This window comes from Lepidochelys kempii, chromosome 9 (genome assembly GCF_965140265.1).
Source record: "Lepidochelys kempii isolate rLepKem1 chromosome 9, rLepKem1.hap2, whole genome shotgun sequence".
Taxonomy (NCBI): Eukaryota; Metazoa; Chordata; order Testudines; family Cheloniidae; genus Lepidochelys; species Lepidochelys kempii.
This window is the reverse complement of record NC_133264.1, coordinates 98,436,957-98,454,282: the sequence shown is the minus strand read 5'-3', so window position 1 is coordinate 98,454,282 and position 17,326 is coordinate 98,436,957. Positions and strand designations below refer to the sequence as shown.

Here is a 17,326-nt window from a genome sequence, read left to right as displayed (position 1 = left end):
CCCCAGTGTGTGTGTGGGGGCCGTTACCCGGCGTGCGGTGGGGGTGGGGTGACCCCAGGGTGTGGGGGGGGCCGTTACCCGGCCTGGGGTGGGGGTGGGGTGATTCCAGGGTGTGTGTGGGGGGAGGGGCTGTTACTTGGGGGGGTCAGGTGACCCCAGGGGGGCCATTAGCCGGCGTGGGGTGGGGTGACCCCAGTGTGTGTGGGGAGCCATTACCCAGCATGGGGGTGGGGTGACCCCAGTGTGTGTGTGTGGGGGCTGTTACGCAGCGTGGGGTGGGGGTGGGGTGACCCCAGGGTGTGTGGGGGGGGTCCGTTACCCAGCGTGAGGGTGGGGTGACCCCGGGGGGGCCATTACCCAGTGCAGGGTGAGGGTGGGGTGATCCCAGTGTGTGTGTGGGGGGGCTGTTACCCGGCGTGGGGTGGGGTGACCTCAGGGTGTGTGTGGGGGGTCCGTTACCCGGCGTGAGGGTGGGGTGACCCCAGGGGGGCCGTTACCCAGTGCAGGGTGAGGGTGGGGTGACCCCAGTGTGTGTGGGGGGCCGTTACCTGGCGTGGGGGTGGGTGACCCGGGGGGGGCTGTTACCCAGCATGGGGTGGGGTGATCCCAGTGTGTGTGGGGTCCGTTACCCGGCGTGGGGGTGGGGTGACCCGGGGGGGGGCCGTTACCCGGCGCGGGGGTGGGGTGACCCCAGTGTGTGTGGGGTCCGTTACCCGGCGTGGGGGTGGGGTGACCCGGGGGGGGGGCCGTTACCCGGCGTGGGGGTGGGGTGACCCCAGTGTGTGTGGGGTCCGTTACCCGGCGTGGGGGTGGGGTGACCCGGGGGGGGGGGCCGTTACCCGGCGCGGGGGTGGGGTGACCCCAGTGTGTGTGGGGTCCGTTACCCGGCGTGGGGGTGGGGTGACCCGGGGGGGGGCCGTTACCCGGCGCGGGGGTGGGGTGACCCCAGTGTGTGTGGGGTCCGTTACCCGGCGTGGGGGTGGGGTGACCCGGGGGGGGGGCCGTTACCCGGCGCGGGGGTGGGGTGACCCCAGTGTGTGTGGGGTCCGTTACCCGGCGTGGGGGTGGGGTGACCCGGGGGGGGGTCCGTTACCCGGCGTGGGGGCCGTTACCCGGCGCGGGGGTGGGGTGATCCCAGTGTGTGTGGGGTCCGTTACCCGGCGTGGGGGTGGGGTGACCCGGGGTGGGGCCGTTACCCGGCATGGGGGTGGGGTGACCCCAGTGTGTGTGGGGTCCGTTACCCGGCGTGGGGGTGGGGTGACCCGGGGGGGGGGCCGTTACCCGGCGCGGGGGGTGGGGTGACCCCAGTGTGTGTGGGGTCCGTTACCCGGCGTGGGGGTGGGGTGACCCGGGGGGGGGCCGTTACCCGGCGTGGGGGTGGGGTGACCCCAGTGTGTGTGGGGTCCGTTACCCGGCGTGGGGGTGGGGTGACCCGGGGGGGGGGGCCGTTACCCGGCGCGGGGGTGGGGTGACCCCAGTGTGTGTGGGGTCCGTTACCCGGCGTGGGGGTGGGGTGACCCGGGGGGGGGCCGTTACCCGGCGTGGGGGTGGGGTGACCCGGGGGGGGGGCCGTTACCCGGCGCGGGGGTGGGGTGACCCCAGTGTGTGTGGGGTCCGTTACCCGGCGTGGGGGTGGGGTGACCCGGGGGGGGGCCGTTACCCGGCGTGGGGGTGGGGTGACCCGGGGGGGGGCCGTTACCCGGCGCGGGGGTGGGGTGACCCCAGTGTGTGTGGGGTCCGTTACCCGGCGTGGGGGTGGGGTGACCCGGGGGGGGGCCGTTACCCGGCGCGGGGGTGGGGTGACCCCAGTGTGTGTGGGGTCCGTTACCCGGCGTGGGGGTGGGGTGACCCGGGGGGGGGCCGTTACCCGGCGTGGGGGTGGGGTGACCCGGGGGGGGGCCGTTACCCGGCGCGGGGGTGGGGTGACCCCAGTGTGTGTGGGGTCCGTTACCCGGCGTGGGGGTGGGGTGACCCGGGGGGCGGGGGGCCGTTACCCGGCGCGGCGGCGCACGGTTCCCGCCTGTGGCCCGCCGGCCGGCGGAGGCAGGAAGCGGGAAGCGGCGCCGGGGCTCCTCCCTCGAGCGACGCGGCCCGCGCCCGCCCCCGGCCTCCCGCAGCTGGCGCGGCAGAGCCGAGCTCCATGGCGACCTCCAGCCCCTGCGTCGTGGTGAGTCCGGCAGGTCCACCGCGCCGCGCGCCCGCCCAGGGCCTGCCCGGAGCTGGGGCGGGAAAGGGGCCCCGGAGATGGAGAGTGTCTGGGGCCGGAAAGGGGCCCCCGAGACGGGGGGGCACGTTCTCGGGCCAGTGGGGGAGGGGGAGGGGGAGGGACCCCAGAGATGGAGAGTGTCTGGGTGAGGGGACCCTAGAGATTGGGGGGACCCTGGAGGTCGGGGAGGCTCTGTGGCCAGTAGAGCGAAAGGGACCCCGGAAGTGGAGGTAACCTACACCGACATGAGGAATGGCCTGTTTTCAATTACAGACAGGTGTTTTGCTAAAGACCTTAAAAAACCAAAAACAAGAGTAACCTCCTGAGCATAGGCAGACTCTTCTTTCCTTCCCAAATTATACAATGAAATAATTTCGGGTGTCCCTCCCTGTTTGTAATATGGAAACTAACATATATTGGTATAATGTGCTGGAGGGTTGTGTGTTACTTATAATGATATAATAGAGTCAGAAATGAATTATTTTATTTTGAAGGGACTCTAGGAGTATCTTGTCCATTTGGAATGTATTTCTGCTCTGGATATTACAGATTCTTAAAAAAAAGACAACCGCTGGTGTCCATGAATGACTACAGTACTTTGCAGCTTGTGTTTTGTTCCATGCTTTAAAATTCTGCTTAGCCGTAGGGGTTGTGACCACTCCTCTCCACCCAACTGTACATAATTTGCTATCTCAGTAAGAATCTGTATGCTAAATTTGTAGGAACGACCCATTCTTTCTCTAAATACAAAAAAAAGGGATTGTCAAATAAGCTGTTAAATAAAATTTAAGGGTTGAACCCTAGGAAAAGTCCGTAGAGACTCTAAGGTGCCACAAATACTCCTTTTCTTTTTGCGAATACAGACTAATACGGCTGTTACTCTGAAACCTGTTTTTGAAGAGAGTTATCTCACTAATTGACAGGCTCACTAATGTTTCCAGAGATCTGTAATCCAGTAACTAAATGTTGAGTCTGGTGTACAGGTTTGTCATACAAATTCTCCTTTTTTATAAGCTGTACTAATTCCTGTGTGAAATGATCCTTAGATGGTAGCGCAGCAAAAACTTGCAGCTTCATCTGGCATTGAAAAGATATTGGGTATTCCATAGGAATAACAGTAGTGAAGATGGCTCCTCCAAATGAATACACTGGTGAATTACCAGCAATAGGATTCTATTTCCTCAGTAGGCTCCTACCTATGCTTTACATATAATGTTGTTAAATTGTGAAAACAAAAATGAGGAGATAATAAACTGTACCTTCAACTTTTATTAACTGTATTAACTTCAAGACGCATATGGGTGAGACTTGTGAAAGCCCAGATCTTGATGCTGTCATAAGGATATATCCTGAACCTAAATGTAATGTCTGGTCTAATGATATACATATACTAATCCCAAATCCTAATCAATACTATACAACAGTTTGCCTGTGAAAAACAGTTTGTTAAATTGGGGCTTTAGGATCTGATCCTGAGAAACACTGAGCACCTGCAGAACCTTAGAAACTTGCCAAACTTTTTCTCTATGTAAGCATAACTAGTCATATTTGTAAAACCTGTTTTGCATATATTAGAAGTTGGGTCCTGGATTTGGTGTGACTTCTGGTCTACACTACGAGTTTAGGTCGAATTTAGCAGCGTTATCTCGATTTCACCCTGCACCCGTCCACATGACGAAGCCCGTTTTTTACTTAAAGGGCTCTTAAAATCGATTTCTTTACTCCGCCCCCGACGAGGGGATTAGCGCTGAAATCGGCCTTGCCGGGTCGAATTTGGGGTACTTTGGACGCAATTCGACGGTATTGGCCTCCAGGAGCTATCCCAGAGTGCTCAGTTGTGACCGCTCTGGACATCACTATCAACTCAGATGCACTGGCCAGGTATACAGAACAAGGTCCGCAAACTTTTGAATCTCATTTCCTGTTTGGCCAGCGTGGCGAGCTCATCTGCATAGGTCACCATGCAGAGCTCATCACCACAGGAGACCATGCAGTCCCAGAATTGCCGAAGAGCTCCAGCATGGACCGAACGGGAGGTACGGGATCTGATCACTGTATGGGGAGATGAATCCGTGCTGGCAGAACTCTGTTCAAAAAGATGAAATGCCAAAATATTTGAAAAAATCTCCAATGACATGAAGGACAGAGGCTATAACAGGGACCCGCAGCAGTGCCGTGTAAAAATTAAGGCTATCAAAATTAAGCCTACCAAAAAACCAGAGAGGCAAACGGCCGCTCCGGTTCAGAGCCCCCACCATGCCGCTTCTATGATGAGCTGCATGCCATTCTAGGGGGTGCAGCTACCACTACCCCAACGCTGTGCTTTGACTCCGTCCAAGGAGTGGGACGCAACACGGAAGCGGGTTTTGGGGGCGAGGAAGATGATAGCTCACAGCAAGGAAGTGGAGAAACCGGTTTCCCCAACAGCCAGGATCTGTTTATCACTCTGGACCTGGACCCCGTAACCCCCGAACCCACTCAAGGCGGGCTCCCGGACCCTGAAGGCGGAGAAGGGACCTCTGGTGAGTGTACCTTTGTAAATATTATACATGGTTTAAAAGCAAGCATGTTTAATGATTAATTTGCCCTGGCATTCGCGGCCAGTACAGCTACTGGAAAAGTCTGTTAACGTGACTGGGGATGGAGTGGAAATCCTTCAGGGACATCTCCATAAAGCTCTCCTCAATGTACTCCCAAAGCCTTTGCAAAAGGTTTCTGGGGAGGGCAGCCTTATTCCGTCCTCCATGGTAGGACACTTTACCACACAAGGTCAGTAGCAAATAGTTGGGAATCATTGCAGAACAAAGCTTTGCTACATATGGTCCCGGTATTTGCTGGCATTCAAACAACATCTGTTCTTTATCTCTCTTGTTACCCTCAAGAGAATGATATCATTCATGGTCACCTGGTTGAAATAGGGTGGTTTTAGTAAGTGGACATTCAGAGGTGCCCGTTCCTGCTGGGTTATTTGCCTGTGGCTGAAAAGAAATCTTCCCTGCTGTTAGTCACATGGTGGGAGGAGGGGTGAATCCATCATCTCAGAGAATTGGGGTGTGTGGGGGTGCGGGCCTAGTTGGGTTTCTGCTGCACATGAACCCGGAAACCGCAGCCCCTCCTTTTAAATTGCCAACCCATTTTTAATGGCCAACCCAATGGCTACTTCGTATGGGAAATGAGGATGCTGCTGTTTGAAGCCATTTCCACGTTATGAAGGTTAAAGAAGCCAAAAGACTGCGGTTTACCATGGCTGCCTGCAAGCTGAATTCTGCTGCCCGGCCCTGCGTGAGTGATCTCTCACACCAAATCAACATACCCTCAATAAGAGGCAAAATGTGACCTTGTAATGAAAGCACATGTGCTATGTAATGTTAACAGCAAGGTTTACCGTGAAAGAGTGTACCCACTGTTCTAGAAAATGTGTCTTTTTAACTACCACTCTCCCTTTTTTCCCCTCCACCAGCTGCATATGTTTCTCCTTCCCAGAGGCTAGCGAAGATTAGAAGGCAAAAAAAACTGCACTCGTGATGAAATGTTCTCTGACCTCTTGCTGTCCTCCCACACTGACAGAGCACAGCAAAATACATAGAGGCAGACAATCTCAGAGTGCAGGAAAACACAATATGACCGCGACGAGAGGTGGCAGGCTGAAGATGGTAGGTGGCGTCAGCTTGCTGAAAGAAGGCAGGAGTCAATGCTGAGGCTGCTGGAGGATCAAACTCATATGCTCCAGAGTATGGTGGAGCTGCAGGAAAGGCAGCTGAAGCACAGACCGCCACTACAGCCCCTGTGTAACCAACCGCCCTTTTCTCCAAGTTCCAAAGCCTCCTCAGCCAGACGCCCAAGAACGCGGTGCGGGGGCCTCCGGCCACCCAGCCACTCCACCCCAGAGGATTGCCAAGCAACAGAAGGCTGGCATTCAATGAGTTTTAAAGTACTGTGTGGCCTTGTCCTTCCCACCTCCACCACCCCACCCAGTGCTTCCCTCCTCCACCACCCCTCCCGGGCTACCTTGGCAATTATCCCCCTATTTGTGTGATGAATAAATAAAGAATGCATGAACGTGAAGCAACAACGACTTTATTGCCTCTGCAAGTGGTGATTGAAGGGGGTAGGGGAGGGTGGTTAGCTTACAGGAAAGTAGAGTGAAACCTGGGAGCGGGGTTTTCATCAAGGAGAAACAAACAGAACTTTCACATCATAGCCTGCCCATTCCTGAAACTGGTTTTCAAAGCTTCTCTGGTGCGCACCATGCCCTCCTCTGTCTGGCTGCACTTCCTGGTGTCTGGCTGCACGTAATGAGCGGCCTGGCGATTTGCCGCAACCTCCCACCCCACCATAAGCGTCTCCCCCTTACTCTCACAGATATTGTGCAGTGCACAGCAAGCAGTAATAACAGTGGGAATATTGGCTTCGCTGAGGTCTAACCGAGTCAGTAAACTGCGCCAGCGCTTTTAAATGCCCAAATGCATGTTCTACCACCATTCTGCACTTGCTCAGCCTGTAGTTGAACAGCTCCTGACAACTGTCCAGGCTGCCTGTGTACGGCTTCATGAGCCATGGCATTAAGGGGTAGGCTGGGTCCCCAAGGATAACTATAGGCATTTCAACATCCCCAACGGTTATTTTCTGGTCTGGAAAGTAAGTCCCTTGCTGCAGCTGTTGAAACAGACCAGAGTTCCTGAAGTTGCGAGCGCCATGTACCTTTCCCGGCCATCCCACATTGATGTTGGTGAAACGTCCCTTGTGATCCATCAGTGCTTGCAGCACCATTGAAAGTACCCCTTGTGGTTTATGTACTCGCTGTCTTGGTGCTCTGGTGCCAAGATAGGGATATGGGTTCTGTCTATGGCCCCACCACAGTTAGGGAATCCCATTGCAGCAAAGCCATCCACTATGACCTGCACATTTCCTAGAGTCACTACCCTCGATATCAGCAGATCTTTGATTGCGTGGGCTACTTGCATCACAGCAGCCCCCACAGTCGATTTGCCCACTCCAAAATGATTCCCGACTGACCAGTAGCTGTCTGGCTTTGCAAGCTTCCACAGGGCTATCGCCACTCACTTCTCAACTGTGAGGGCTGCTCTCCTCTTGGTATTCTTGCGCTTCAGGGCAGGGGAAAGCAAGTCACAAAGTTCCATGAAAATGCCCTTACGCATGCGAAAGTTTCGCAGCCACTGGGAATTGTCCCAGATCCGCAACACTATGGAGTCCCACCACTCTGTGCATGTTTCCCGGGCCCAGAATTGGTGTTCCACGCCATGAACCTGCCCAACTGACACCGTGATGTGCACATTGCAGGGGCCCGTACTTTGTGAGAAGTCTATGTCCATGTCCTCATCACTCTCGTCACTGCGCTGCAGTCGCCTCCGCCTCGCCTGGTTTTGCTTTTCTTGCAGGTTATGGTTCTGCATATCCTGCTGGATAACGTGCACAATGTTAATAGTGCTCATAATTGCCGCGGTGATCTGAGCGGGCACCATATTCCCAGTGCTATGGCGTCTGCGCTGAAAAAAGGCGCGAAACGATTGTCTGCCGTTGCTCTGACGGAGGGAGGGGCAAATGACAACATGGCTTACAGGGTTGGTTTACAGGGAATTAAAATCAACAAAGGGGGTGGCTTTGCATTAAGGAGAAACAGAATGGCCCCCTCAAGGAAGAACTCAAAACCCTGGGTTTAGCAGGCTGTTGATTTCATAGAGGAAAGGAGGAGAAAATGAATACAAAACAAATCTGGTCTATTTCTTGTTTTGATCCACTTCATCTATCTTTGTACATCTTGCTGGCAGCAGACGGTGCAGTATGACTGCTGGCCATCATCATCTCCTGGGTGCTAGGCAGAAGACAGTGCAGTAGGATTGCTGGCAGGACTGAATCACCATGAGATGAAACTTAAAAGGGAAATGACCTGGCTGAGTCACTCCCATGTTTGCTCAGGCGCCCCGACCAACCTCACCGAGGCTGGCTAAAGGAGCACCCTACAGTACGGCGATGGTGGCTACCAGTCATACTGCACTGTCTGCTGCCAAAAGGCAATGAGCTGCTGCTGTGTAGCAATGCAGTACCACGTCTGCCAGCACCCAGGAGACATACGGTGATGGTGAGCTGAGCGGGCTCCATGCTTGCCATGGTATAGCCTCTGCACGAGTAACCCAGGGAAAAAGGCGCGAGACGATTGTCTGCCATTGCTTTCACGGAGGGAGGGAGGGAAGGGGGTGCCTGACGATATGTACCCAGAACCATCCGCGACAATGTTTTTGCCCCATCAGGCATTGGGATTTCTACCCAGAATGCAAATGGGCAGCGGAGACTGCGGGAACTGTGGGATAACTACCCACAGTGCAACGCTCTGGAAGTTGACAGCTGCTTCGGTACTGTGGATGCACTCCGCCGACTAAATGCTGACTAAATGCACTTAAAGCATTTGTGTGGGGACACACACAATCGACTGTATAAAAACGCTTTCTACAAAACCAACTTCTATAAATTAGACCTAATTTCATAGTGTAGATATGGTAGTGTACGGATTTGGAAGCTGCCCGTGTTATAAAGTGTACTTGATCTGTTGCTTATATTGTTGAAATACTGAACTTGTTAGAAATGAAGAATTTTTTTCCAAAAAGATATGATTTTGGGTTTGCAGGGAATTGAGACCCAACTCAGGGTATAGTTTAATTTCCTGTTCTCTGATCCAGAGGAACATTGCTAGAATTTTAAATAAATGTCTCCCCATGTTTGATGTTTGATTTATTAAGTAACTGCTCATGCAATATTTGAGGAGACTCTCATGCACCGTAGATGATAACTACTAACCTATACATTGCATTGTGTTCAATATGATTGGTATCTTTGTAGTGAGGGAAGGATAAAATGATCCAGATCAGTGTAGTGCCTGAATGGTTCCAGATCATGTTTCTCTCTGCAAGGATTTTTGCATTGTACCCAATCTCATCTTCTGTATTTCTTTTTTAGATTGGTGATCATGAAAAAGGTTATGACCTGGACTTGTTCTGCATACCTAAACATTATGTAGATGATTTGGAAAAAGTCTATATTCCTCATGGACTTATTATGGACAGGTTAGTTTGACTTCAAACAATACACTGCAGCAACTGATTACGTGAAAATCATAGTTTTTAAAATGTTTCTATTCGTAACAGTCAGCATGCTGTTAAGAGAATTGTAGCTCTCTTGATTTCTAGTGGTGGAGATGGTGTAAGTGCAGGACCACATGGAAGACCTTTAATTGGGACCCACATGCCCCTTTCTAGAGAGACGTGCAAGCACTAAGAAATATTTAAATTACTTTCTTATGGCAAACCCTAGGAATTGGCACATTTGCTGTTGTACTCTGTTTCAAAACGACAGCATAGCTATTAAGAGATCCTATACAATATACAGTGGTACATGACCTCCTTCAGAATAGTTCTAGGGCCCTTTGCCATCTAAAGAATTAAGTAAAAGGCACATTATGTTTATCACGTTAGTTTAGACTGAAAATTGGAAGTGTTGTAGCCTCCTGAATTTCATCAGAAAATTAATCTAACCGCATGAACATAAGTTATTGAAGACATTTGTTGTCTCAGATCTTCTTGCAAATTAGTATTGTTGGCAAACTTAACATTCTTCATTCTCTTCCTTGCTATGAAATGCAAAATACTAGTTCTTCATTTCTGTACTTCCTGAAAATCTATGGTGAGCTCATGAAGTTTGTATCTTGCATCCGATCAGAGAAGGATGTAGTATAATCATGAAGCATTTTGTTTCAATGAGTACAGATTCAATGGAGTGACTACCAGAAAAGGCATCTTTAAATAAGTAGTTTGTAGTTCTGAAAAGATCTTTCTGATTTAAAAGACTGAAGTGAAGGCAGGGATGCACCTGTAGTATGCATTGTGGTTTTGAATTCTCAGTGATGTGACTGGGTTTTTTTAATATCTGTCCCCAGCATTAACATTAACATTACTGATGGGCTTCCAATATGAAATAAAAGCCGGATAAAATACATGTAGTTTGAGTAATATTTTATTAAATGAAGTGCTGAATTTATAGTCTTTTCCTAGGAAGTGTGTTGCTGGATGGTGTGCTGCAAATATACAGAGCACTTTCCAAAACAAATTAGAAGACAAATTATGAATGAAGATTACATTACTTTTAGCAGTAATTTTTCAAAGAAGGCATCATTTGTGTGATCTGGTTTCTTTGTATTGTCTTTCATTTTGGAGTTAATGTAAAGTCTTTCTCTCTAGTGTTTTAACCTGGCTATAAAGGACTAGTTTAAAATCTGAGTAATGTCTTGATCTTTCCTGATTTGTCAAGGACTTGCTGGATCTGCTGGGTGTATTAGGAAATAAGTTTATACTGCTCTGTGTCTGAGAAACCAAACCTATCTTACTTAAAAAACAAAACAAACAAAAAACCCCCAATGTGTGCTTCACATCTCTGGCAGCTATCCAGTAATTGATTAAGATTTGCGTTGGCTATAGTAACCTATGAAACTGAGGAAGTTTGGCAGTGTTATTGTTACATTAACCTTGAAAAGTGAGAAAAGCCTTGCTGACCAGTAAACAGTAAAATTGGCTGTGAAGTGGTATGCAAGTATTACATGGAGCAAGGAAGATGTTTTCCAGTTTTCCCCACTGTTGGCGCCAATACGAAATGCTTCTGCTGCTGTAGTTAAAAAACAAAACAGAAGAGTAGTAAGTAACTTTTTTCTTTCTACAGGACAGAAAGATTGGCACGAGACATTATGAAGAGCATGGGGGAACATCATATTGTAGCCCTCTGTGTACTGAAGGGTGGCTATAAGTTTTTTGCTGATTTACTGGATTATATCAAAGCACTGAATAGAAATAGTGACAAATCTATCCCTATGACTGTGGACTTCATCAGGCTGAAGAGCTATTGTGTAAGTATATCTGCTGACACAACATGACTTTGTATAAAATTGATTAACTTGAAGTTATTAAACAAATATCAGAGGGGTAGCTGTGTTAGTCGCGGCTTTTATTAAACAAAGGTAGTTTTAAATTTATTATTATTATTATTGCCTAAATGTGCTAGGTATCGTGTGTGTGTTTAAAGCTACAGATTCAGTCTCTTTAAACATACTGCAACATGGTGACAGCGGGGAAATAGGAAGGAAGGTGAGAAGAGTTAAAAAATAAGGTCATGTGGCTACTTGTTCACACATCTTGCTAAAAATGTTCCATTATGTACAACCCCCTTGTCTCCAACACGCCAACTCATGAAAATCTCCTTCCAGAGCTAAGTGACTCCTTATGTAACTCCCAGCTATCCAACTTCCTTCCCCCCCAGCCCCGCTGCTATCCAAAATCCAGAGCCGTGGTTATAACATAATCTTCCCTCAAGTTATGGCATCATTTACGGAAAGTTGTATATGGCTAGGACCCTACTAACTGGATAGGGAATATTTGAAAACTTCAAAAATATTTAGTGCCTTGTATAATGAAAGGTTTCAGAGGAGCAGCCGTGTTAGTCTGTATCTGCAAAAAGAACAGGAGGACTTGTGGCACCTTAGAGACGAACCAATTTATTTGAGCATAAGCTTTTGTGAGCTACATGAATGCATCTGATGAAGTGAGCTATAGCTCACGAAAGCTTATGCTCAGATAAATTGGTTCGTCTCTAAGGTGCCATAAGTACTCCTTTTCTTTTTTCAAAAATATTTACATCTGATATCCATTGATTTGCACTGAATATACTGAGAGCCACACCATCACCTGCCCATCTTTTATTTACCTGAATCAACCAATAGGACTAAAACTAGTAGCATTTTTAGCTTTGGAAAAATGTTAGGGTTATAAGTCTTAATTTGCCATCAGTTGCTGGGAAAGGGCATTCTACCCTGTAGCTGATTTTTTTTTTTTTTTTAAGACTGTTTTTGTACTGACATTTAAGCGTTTAAGTTTTTTAGAAAACGGAGACTGCAGCGCTGCACAAGGTTATGTTTAAACCTTAGAAAGCATAAGACTAAACTACATAGGTCTAATGAAGGCATCTATATCCATAAATGCTAGGTGTTTTCTGACTTAGCAAAAGGCTGGTTTTGTTTCTTCAAAATAAATAAAAAAAGTGCTTTTTGGATTGACTCCACAAGACTGCAATTGGTGTAGAAATAAAATCATAAAATGATGAGACTCTGAAAATCATTTTAAAAATAAATTATTTCAAGAGGTTTTTCTGTTAGCTCTGTGTCCAACGAACTTTGCATTCCAATTAGTAGTCCAAACTATTTATCATGGATGAGAGCCCATTCCAGTAAATGAGAAGAAAAAAACCCATGGAGATTATTAAATTGAAAACATAACTTTCTCATTCATTTGATTAGACCATGAAGCCAGAGATTAAACTGCAACATTAGGAGTTTTGGCTGTGGAAGGACTTTATGAACTTGCACACTGATGTGGCATTATCCGTTAACATCTCATTTTTTAAAAAGCCAGATCTAAGTGCTTGATTCTGGATTTGCCCCATGAGGTTATACAGTTGGGTAAGAGAGCACAAGGTGTTTTCTCCCGCCCCCCACCCCCTCCCGGCCCCCGACTGCTCCCCTCCACCACCTTGTGCGCACATGCAGGGGGCTGCCAGAACATTAGCCAGGATATATGCCCTCTCTGAACATGAGGTGTGGTGGACTGCTACAGCCAGTGAAGCAAAGGAGAGGCATGGCTGGGGAAAGTGGGGGATATGCCTCCTTGTCACCCTGCCCCTTAATGAATGAAGTAGTGTACAAGCTGCTTTTATATGCTTTTCTCCCAGTGCCCATGGAAAGATTTTGGCTCTCCCACCACTACCACCAACAGGAGTGTACACACACACTCAGCCTATAATAATTTAATTTCCTTGAACTAATGCAGTGACAGAAGGACATATAAAAGAAGAAAAAAATAATGATTTTCAGCTCTTCTGAGCAAAAACCAGCAACAAACCCTCTGTATTTTACACTTAGTCCAAGGGACAGTTTCAGTAAATTTCTGTGGTTTGTTTAAAAAACAAGATTGCAGTTGAAAAAGCGAGAGTCAGTGACACCACTTGGAAAGCTTCTGCAAAAACAATCTGTTGAAAGATGGTTGGTTTTACATAGTGTGTTTTCTTTATTTCGCTTTCCTAGTTTATTGGGCATATTTACATCAATTTCTTTAATATCTCTGTTCCTTCTGCTTATTCCGCTCCAGAATTTTAGGGAATTTTGCTATATCAGTCCTTTGACATTAAGAGGGGAAAAGCATCAAGAGGAATTTTAAATAAATGAAGATCCTATTTTTATGCAGATTTTCTTAGTAATAAAGAATAAGGAAAGAGAAGTACAGAGTATATCCTGGATGGGAAGCTTTCTAAACAGAATGCTTTCATGGGGTGTTGACTCTTTGTGGGATGGGGTGGGGGTTATCAGGCAACCATACAAAAAATGATGTCCCGCTCTGTATAAGTGCAGAAGTCTGGTCACTGATGTACAGGGCTAATATAAAATTTACAAACATTTTACTTCTGCAGCACTGTAAGATGGTGATTAATATCCAGGGATAGGCTCTTTAGATTAAAACACTATGGACTGGAGAAGATTGTCCTAACACAGACATCCATGGAACTGGCTGACTAGACTTTTTGTTATTAATACTGCTACTACTCAGGACTTAGAGTGCTTTTTTCCAGTGATTTCAAACACACAAAATGAATAAATACTATCCATATTTTGATGATGGGGAAACTGAGGCCTATGAGATCTGTAACTTGCCCATGGTCACATAACAAACTAGTGCAGAGTTGCTAGTTGAACCCTGGTCTCTTGACACCAAGTTCTTGGATACAATTGTTAGACCACACAGCCTTCCTCATTATACATATTTTACAATCTGGAAAAAAGGAATCAGAAGTGCCATGATTAGCTAGGCAAGACAGCTGAACCTTGTATAACTATTCTGGAATTTTGAGATCACTTTCTTATATGTCTCATTGACTGTTTCAGTGTTTAGAAGTATACAGCTACTGAATGTTGGAACAGGAAGCACATAATGTGATCGCAATTAAACTTCACTTGCAACTTCTGCTTTCACAGTTTTTACAAATGAATGCTTCCAGAATGAGCTGGCATGCCATCATGGGATGGAAAGGCAGCATTTAAGAAATAAGAACTCTTCCTTCCTAACAGACTGTGAAAAAAAAGTTGTATAGGGGCGAAGAAGAGCCAAAAACACAAGATGTTTTGGCGGGAGGGAGGAAAAGCGGGAGGGGTGTTACCGTTACTACCAGTCAATGTTTTAGGAAAACTGTCAGGGTTTCATCTTGGAGGTTAAAATGGCTTTAAAACTGAATGCAGTCTGCTTAGTGCATTGTTCTGAAAAACAGTTCATGGTAAGTATTTTACAGCACATATACTTTAAATTGTTTAAAATTAAGTTATTTAAAGCTATTTCTGAGCCATTAGCTAGTGGCCTCCATCATATAAAATACTGCTATCATTTGGCAGTGGCCAGAATGGAGTCTGGGGACAGTCTTAAAGAGTAAATCTCTACTGAATGTTAAATCAATATTGAAACAAGGTAGAAACTGATTTCATTGTCCATCACTGGGCCCTTGCTGCTACTAATGTCACAAATAGTGTCCTTATGTGAAATGAAAACTCATTGTTTAATTATTAAACAACAAAGTTCTCAACACTGGAGAAGACTGGAAATTGGTTTATAGTCTGAAACTAGGTACCAATGCTGCCAGTGTTTCAAATGCTTTAGCTTTTTTATCCTTAGGTTGTTTAGAAATTCAGTCCATACATAGTGAAGAATACTGGTTTATATGCTGGTTCACATTTGTACTTAGCATTCTAAAATGTAGGAATATTTGGATTGAAAGACAAAGCTTTTGAGAAATTGTTAAAACACTTGTGTGCTCTGCTGGTTGTCATGTTTCAGCAGGGGTAAGCCAGAAGTTCCTCGTAATATGTGATGAATGATGTTCCTGTTTGATGGGCTATGTGCTGCTATGTACCCCAACATAGTATTTTCTGCATCAAGACCCTGATCTTGTACATGTGCTGAGAATACCAGTCTGAGGGAAAGTTTCCAATCAGCGGTTGATGCTTAGCAGTCTCCTTGTGACCTAACATTTAAAAAGGGAAGAGCGAGGGGCTAAGAGAGAAACCGCAAAGAATAGAGCTATTTGTATCTTGAAATGGAAGAATTTCTGTAGGTGCACCTAAGATTCTTTTCTAAAGGTGAACTCCAAAATCTACGTTAGTTGCCAGAGCACTGGTGTAATTTATGAGTGGGCAAGATAGCTTGCTTTTGGACATTTAAAAATCTTGTAATAATTGTCACACATGTACATGCTTTCATTTTTTTTAAAGGAACAAATACTGATAATATCTTCCCCCCGTCCTTCCTTTTCTAAAGAGTGAAAATTTTTCATCTTTCTTTTTGGAAGGATTATAAAATCCTTAGTGTAGGAATAGATGAAAAGATAATTATAATAGAAGATAAACAATTGTAAGTATAAAATATACTAAAAATGTGTCAAAGAAAACTTGACAAGAAGAAACTATCATCTTAATAGCCTAACGCGGGGTGAACACAGGAAATGCACCTCAGCATTTTGAATATAGAAGTCTTTCAAGTGCTCTCACAAACTTAAATATGTTTTTGTGGTTTAATTTATCCACTTTCTCAAACATTCAGATACTAAGATGAATATCCTCTGTCTTAAGCCACATCATCTTGGGCATCGTTTTTGGACCATTTCAGTAAAATGGCTGTTCTCGTCAGGCAACTCTGTCTCTGGTCAGTTATGGAGTTTCTGAGACAGTGACTGGTATTTCTAGATTTCTTATTCAGTAAATATGTAGCTTTTCAAGGTAGCATAACTACTGTTTTCCCTTAAAATATATGAAGTAAATCTATCAAAATATTTGAAAAGTGAGACTATTTCTGTTCTTTCTTGGCTTGAGACTGTATCCTAAAAATTAGAGATGGATGATTCTATTAGATCATCCCGTCACATTTTACACATCCCCAGCTATTGAACTTTCAACATTTCTTTGTGGAGAATATTCCAGAGCCTAACAGATCTTAGTGTCAGAGAGTTTTTCAAATAATCTTAATTCTTAACTTCATCCCAATACTTCTAATTTATAACCCATTGTGTGTCCCTAAATAATTACTTTTCCTCCTTTGGGTTTACACCTTTCAAATACTCTTTTGATGGATGAACTGTAAGTAAGAACTTTTGAAGCTAGTGAAAAACAGAAAAGGTAAAGTAAAAAGGAAAGTCCATGTCTACTATTTCAGTTCCGTTCTCCATCCTCTCCTTCCTCCCCCCAATGATGGGTTATGATGGCAAGTCTGTTTTGTAGTCTGCGCAATAATGGAAGTAACACATACTTAATTTTGGCTGCTGGAAAACTGAAGGTGATCAAAGTCAGTTGGATGCCCAAAATTAAATTCAAAGGTCATTCTTGAGCACCTGCCAGTTTTCATGTTAGGTTGTACGTTCTTTTTGTAGTTTGAGGTTCAGTTGTTTCTGTAATTAATTAGTATGGTAATACCCAGTGTTACATTTAAATCACTATCAACAATATGTTAATAACTGTTGCAATGAAAGTGTAACATTGCTGCATCTCAGGGCCGGGGTGCCCATCCTTTGACAGCCTCAGGGAATCAGTGCTCATGGCTGGCTAGTCTGTTGGGCATCCAGGCTTACAGCTGAGCAAGTGAACAGTCAGTGGCTCAGTTCTTCTGGGTAAGAGTTGAGCAAATCCATACTCTGTAGCTCCAGCTCCCTGGTTGAGGGATGCGCAAATCCACAGTTTGTAGCTCTGGCCCCCTGACTGATAGCTGAGAAAATAAACCACCAGTTGCTCAGGCCTTCGCTCATTGCGCCCTAGGCTTGCCAACAGTCGCACTCTGTACAACAAAATCTGGAGTTGCTGAGTGCTGCAAAAAGCAGTGAGAAATACCCCTGTCAGATATAGGTGGGTACTGTTTAGTAGTATTCTTATTAATGATGATGATGATATTAATATTGGGAGTAGGAGTGGGGCAGGTGTGCTAAAAAAAACAGTCCCTTATTTTTGAAATATGTTGGTAACCCTATCCAGCCCCCAGTGCA

At 46.4% G+C, this 17,326-nt stretch overlaps 1 protein-coding gene across 1 annotated transcript in view; it reads left to right on the top strand.

The window, feature by feature from the left end:
• The first annotated feature begins 1,977 nt into the window (after positions 1 to 1,977).
• The window catches only part of HPRT1 (hypoxanthine phosphoribosyltransferase 1), a 29,345-nt gene continuing 13,996 nt past the window's right edge, over positions 1,978 to 17,326 (top strand). Inside the window, exons 1-3 of the mRNA XM_073358504.1 lie at positions 1,978 to 2,167; positions 9,179 to 9,285; positions 10,931 to 11,114. Of these exons, the coding sequence (XP_073214605.1) occupies positions 2,141 to 2,167; positions 9,179 to 9,285; positions 10,931 to 11,114 (318 nt within the window). The 5' untranslated portion in view covers positions 1,978 to 2,140. The remainder of the gene's footprint in view (positions 2,168 to 9,178; positions 9,286 to 10,930; positions 11,115 to 17,326) is intronic.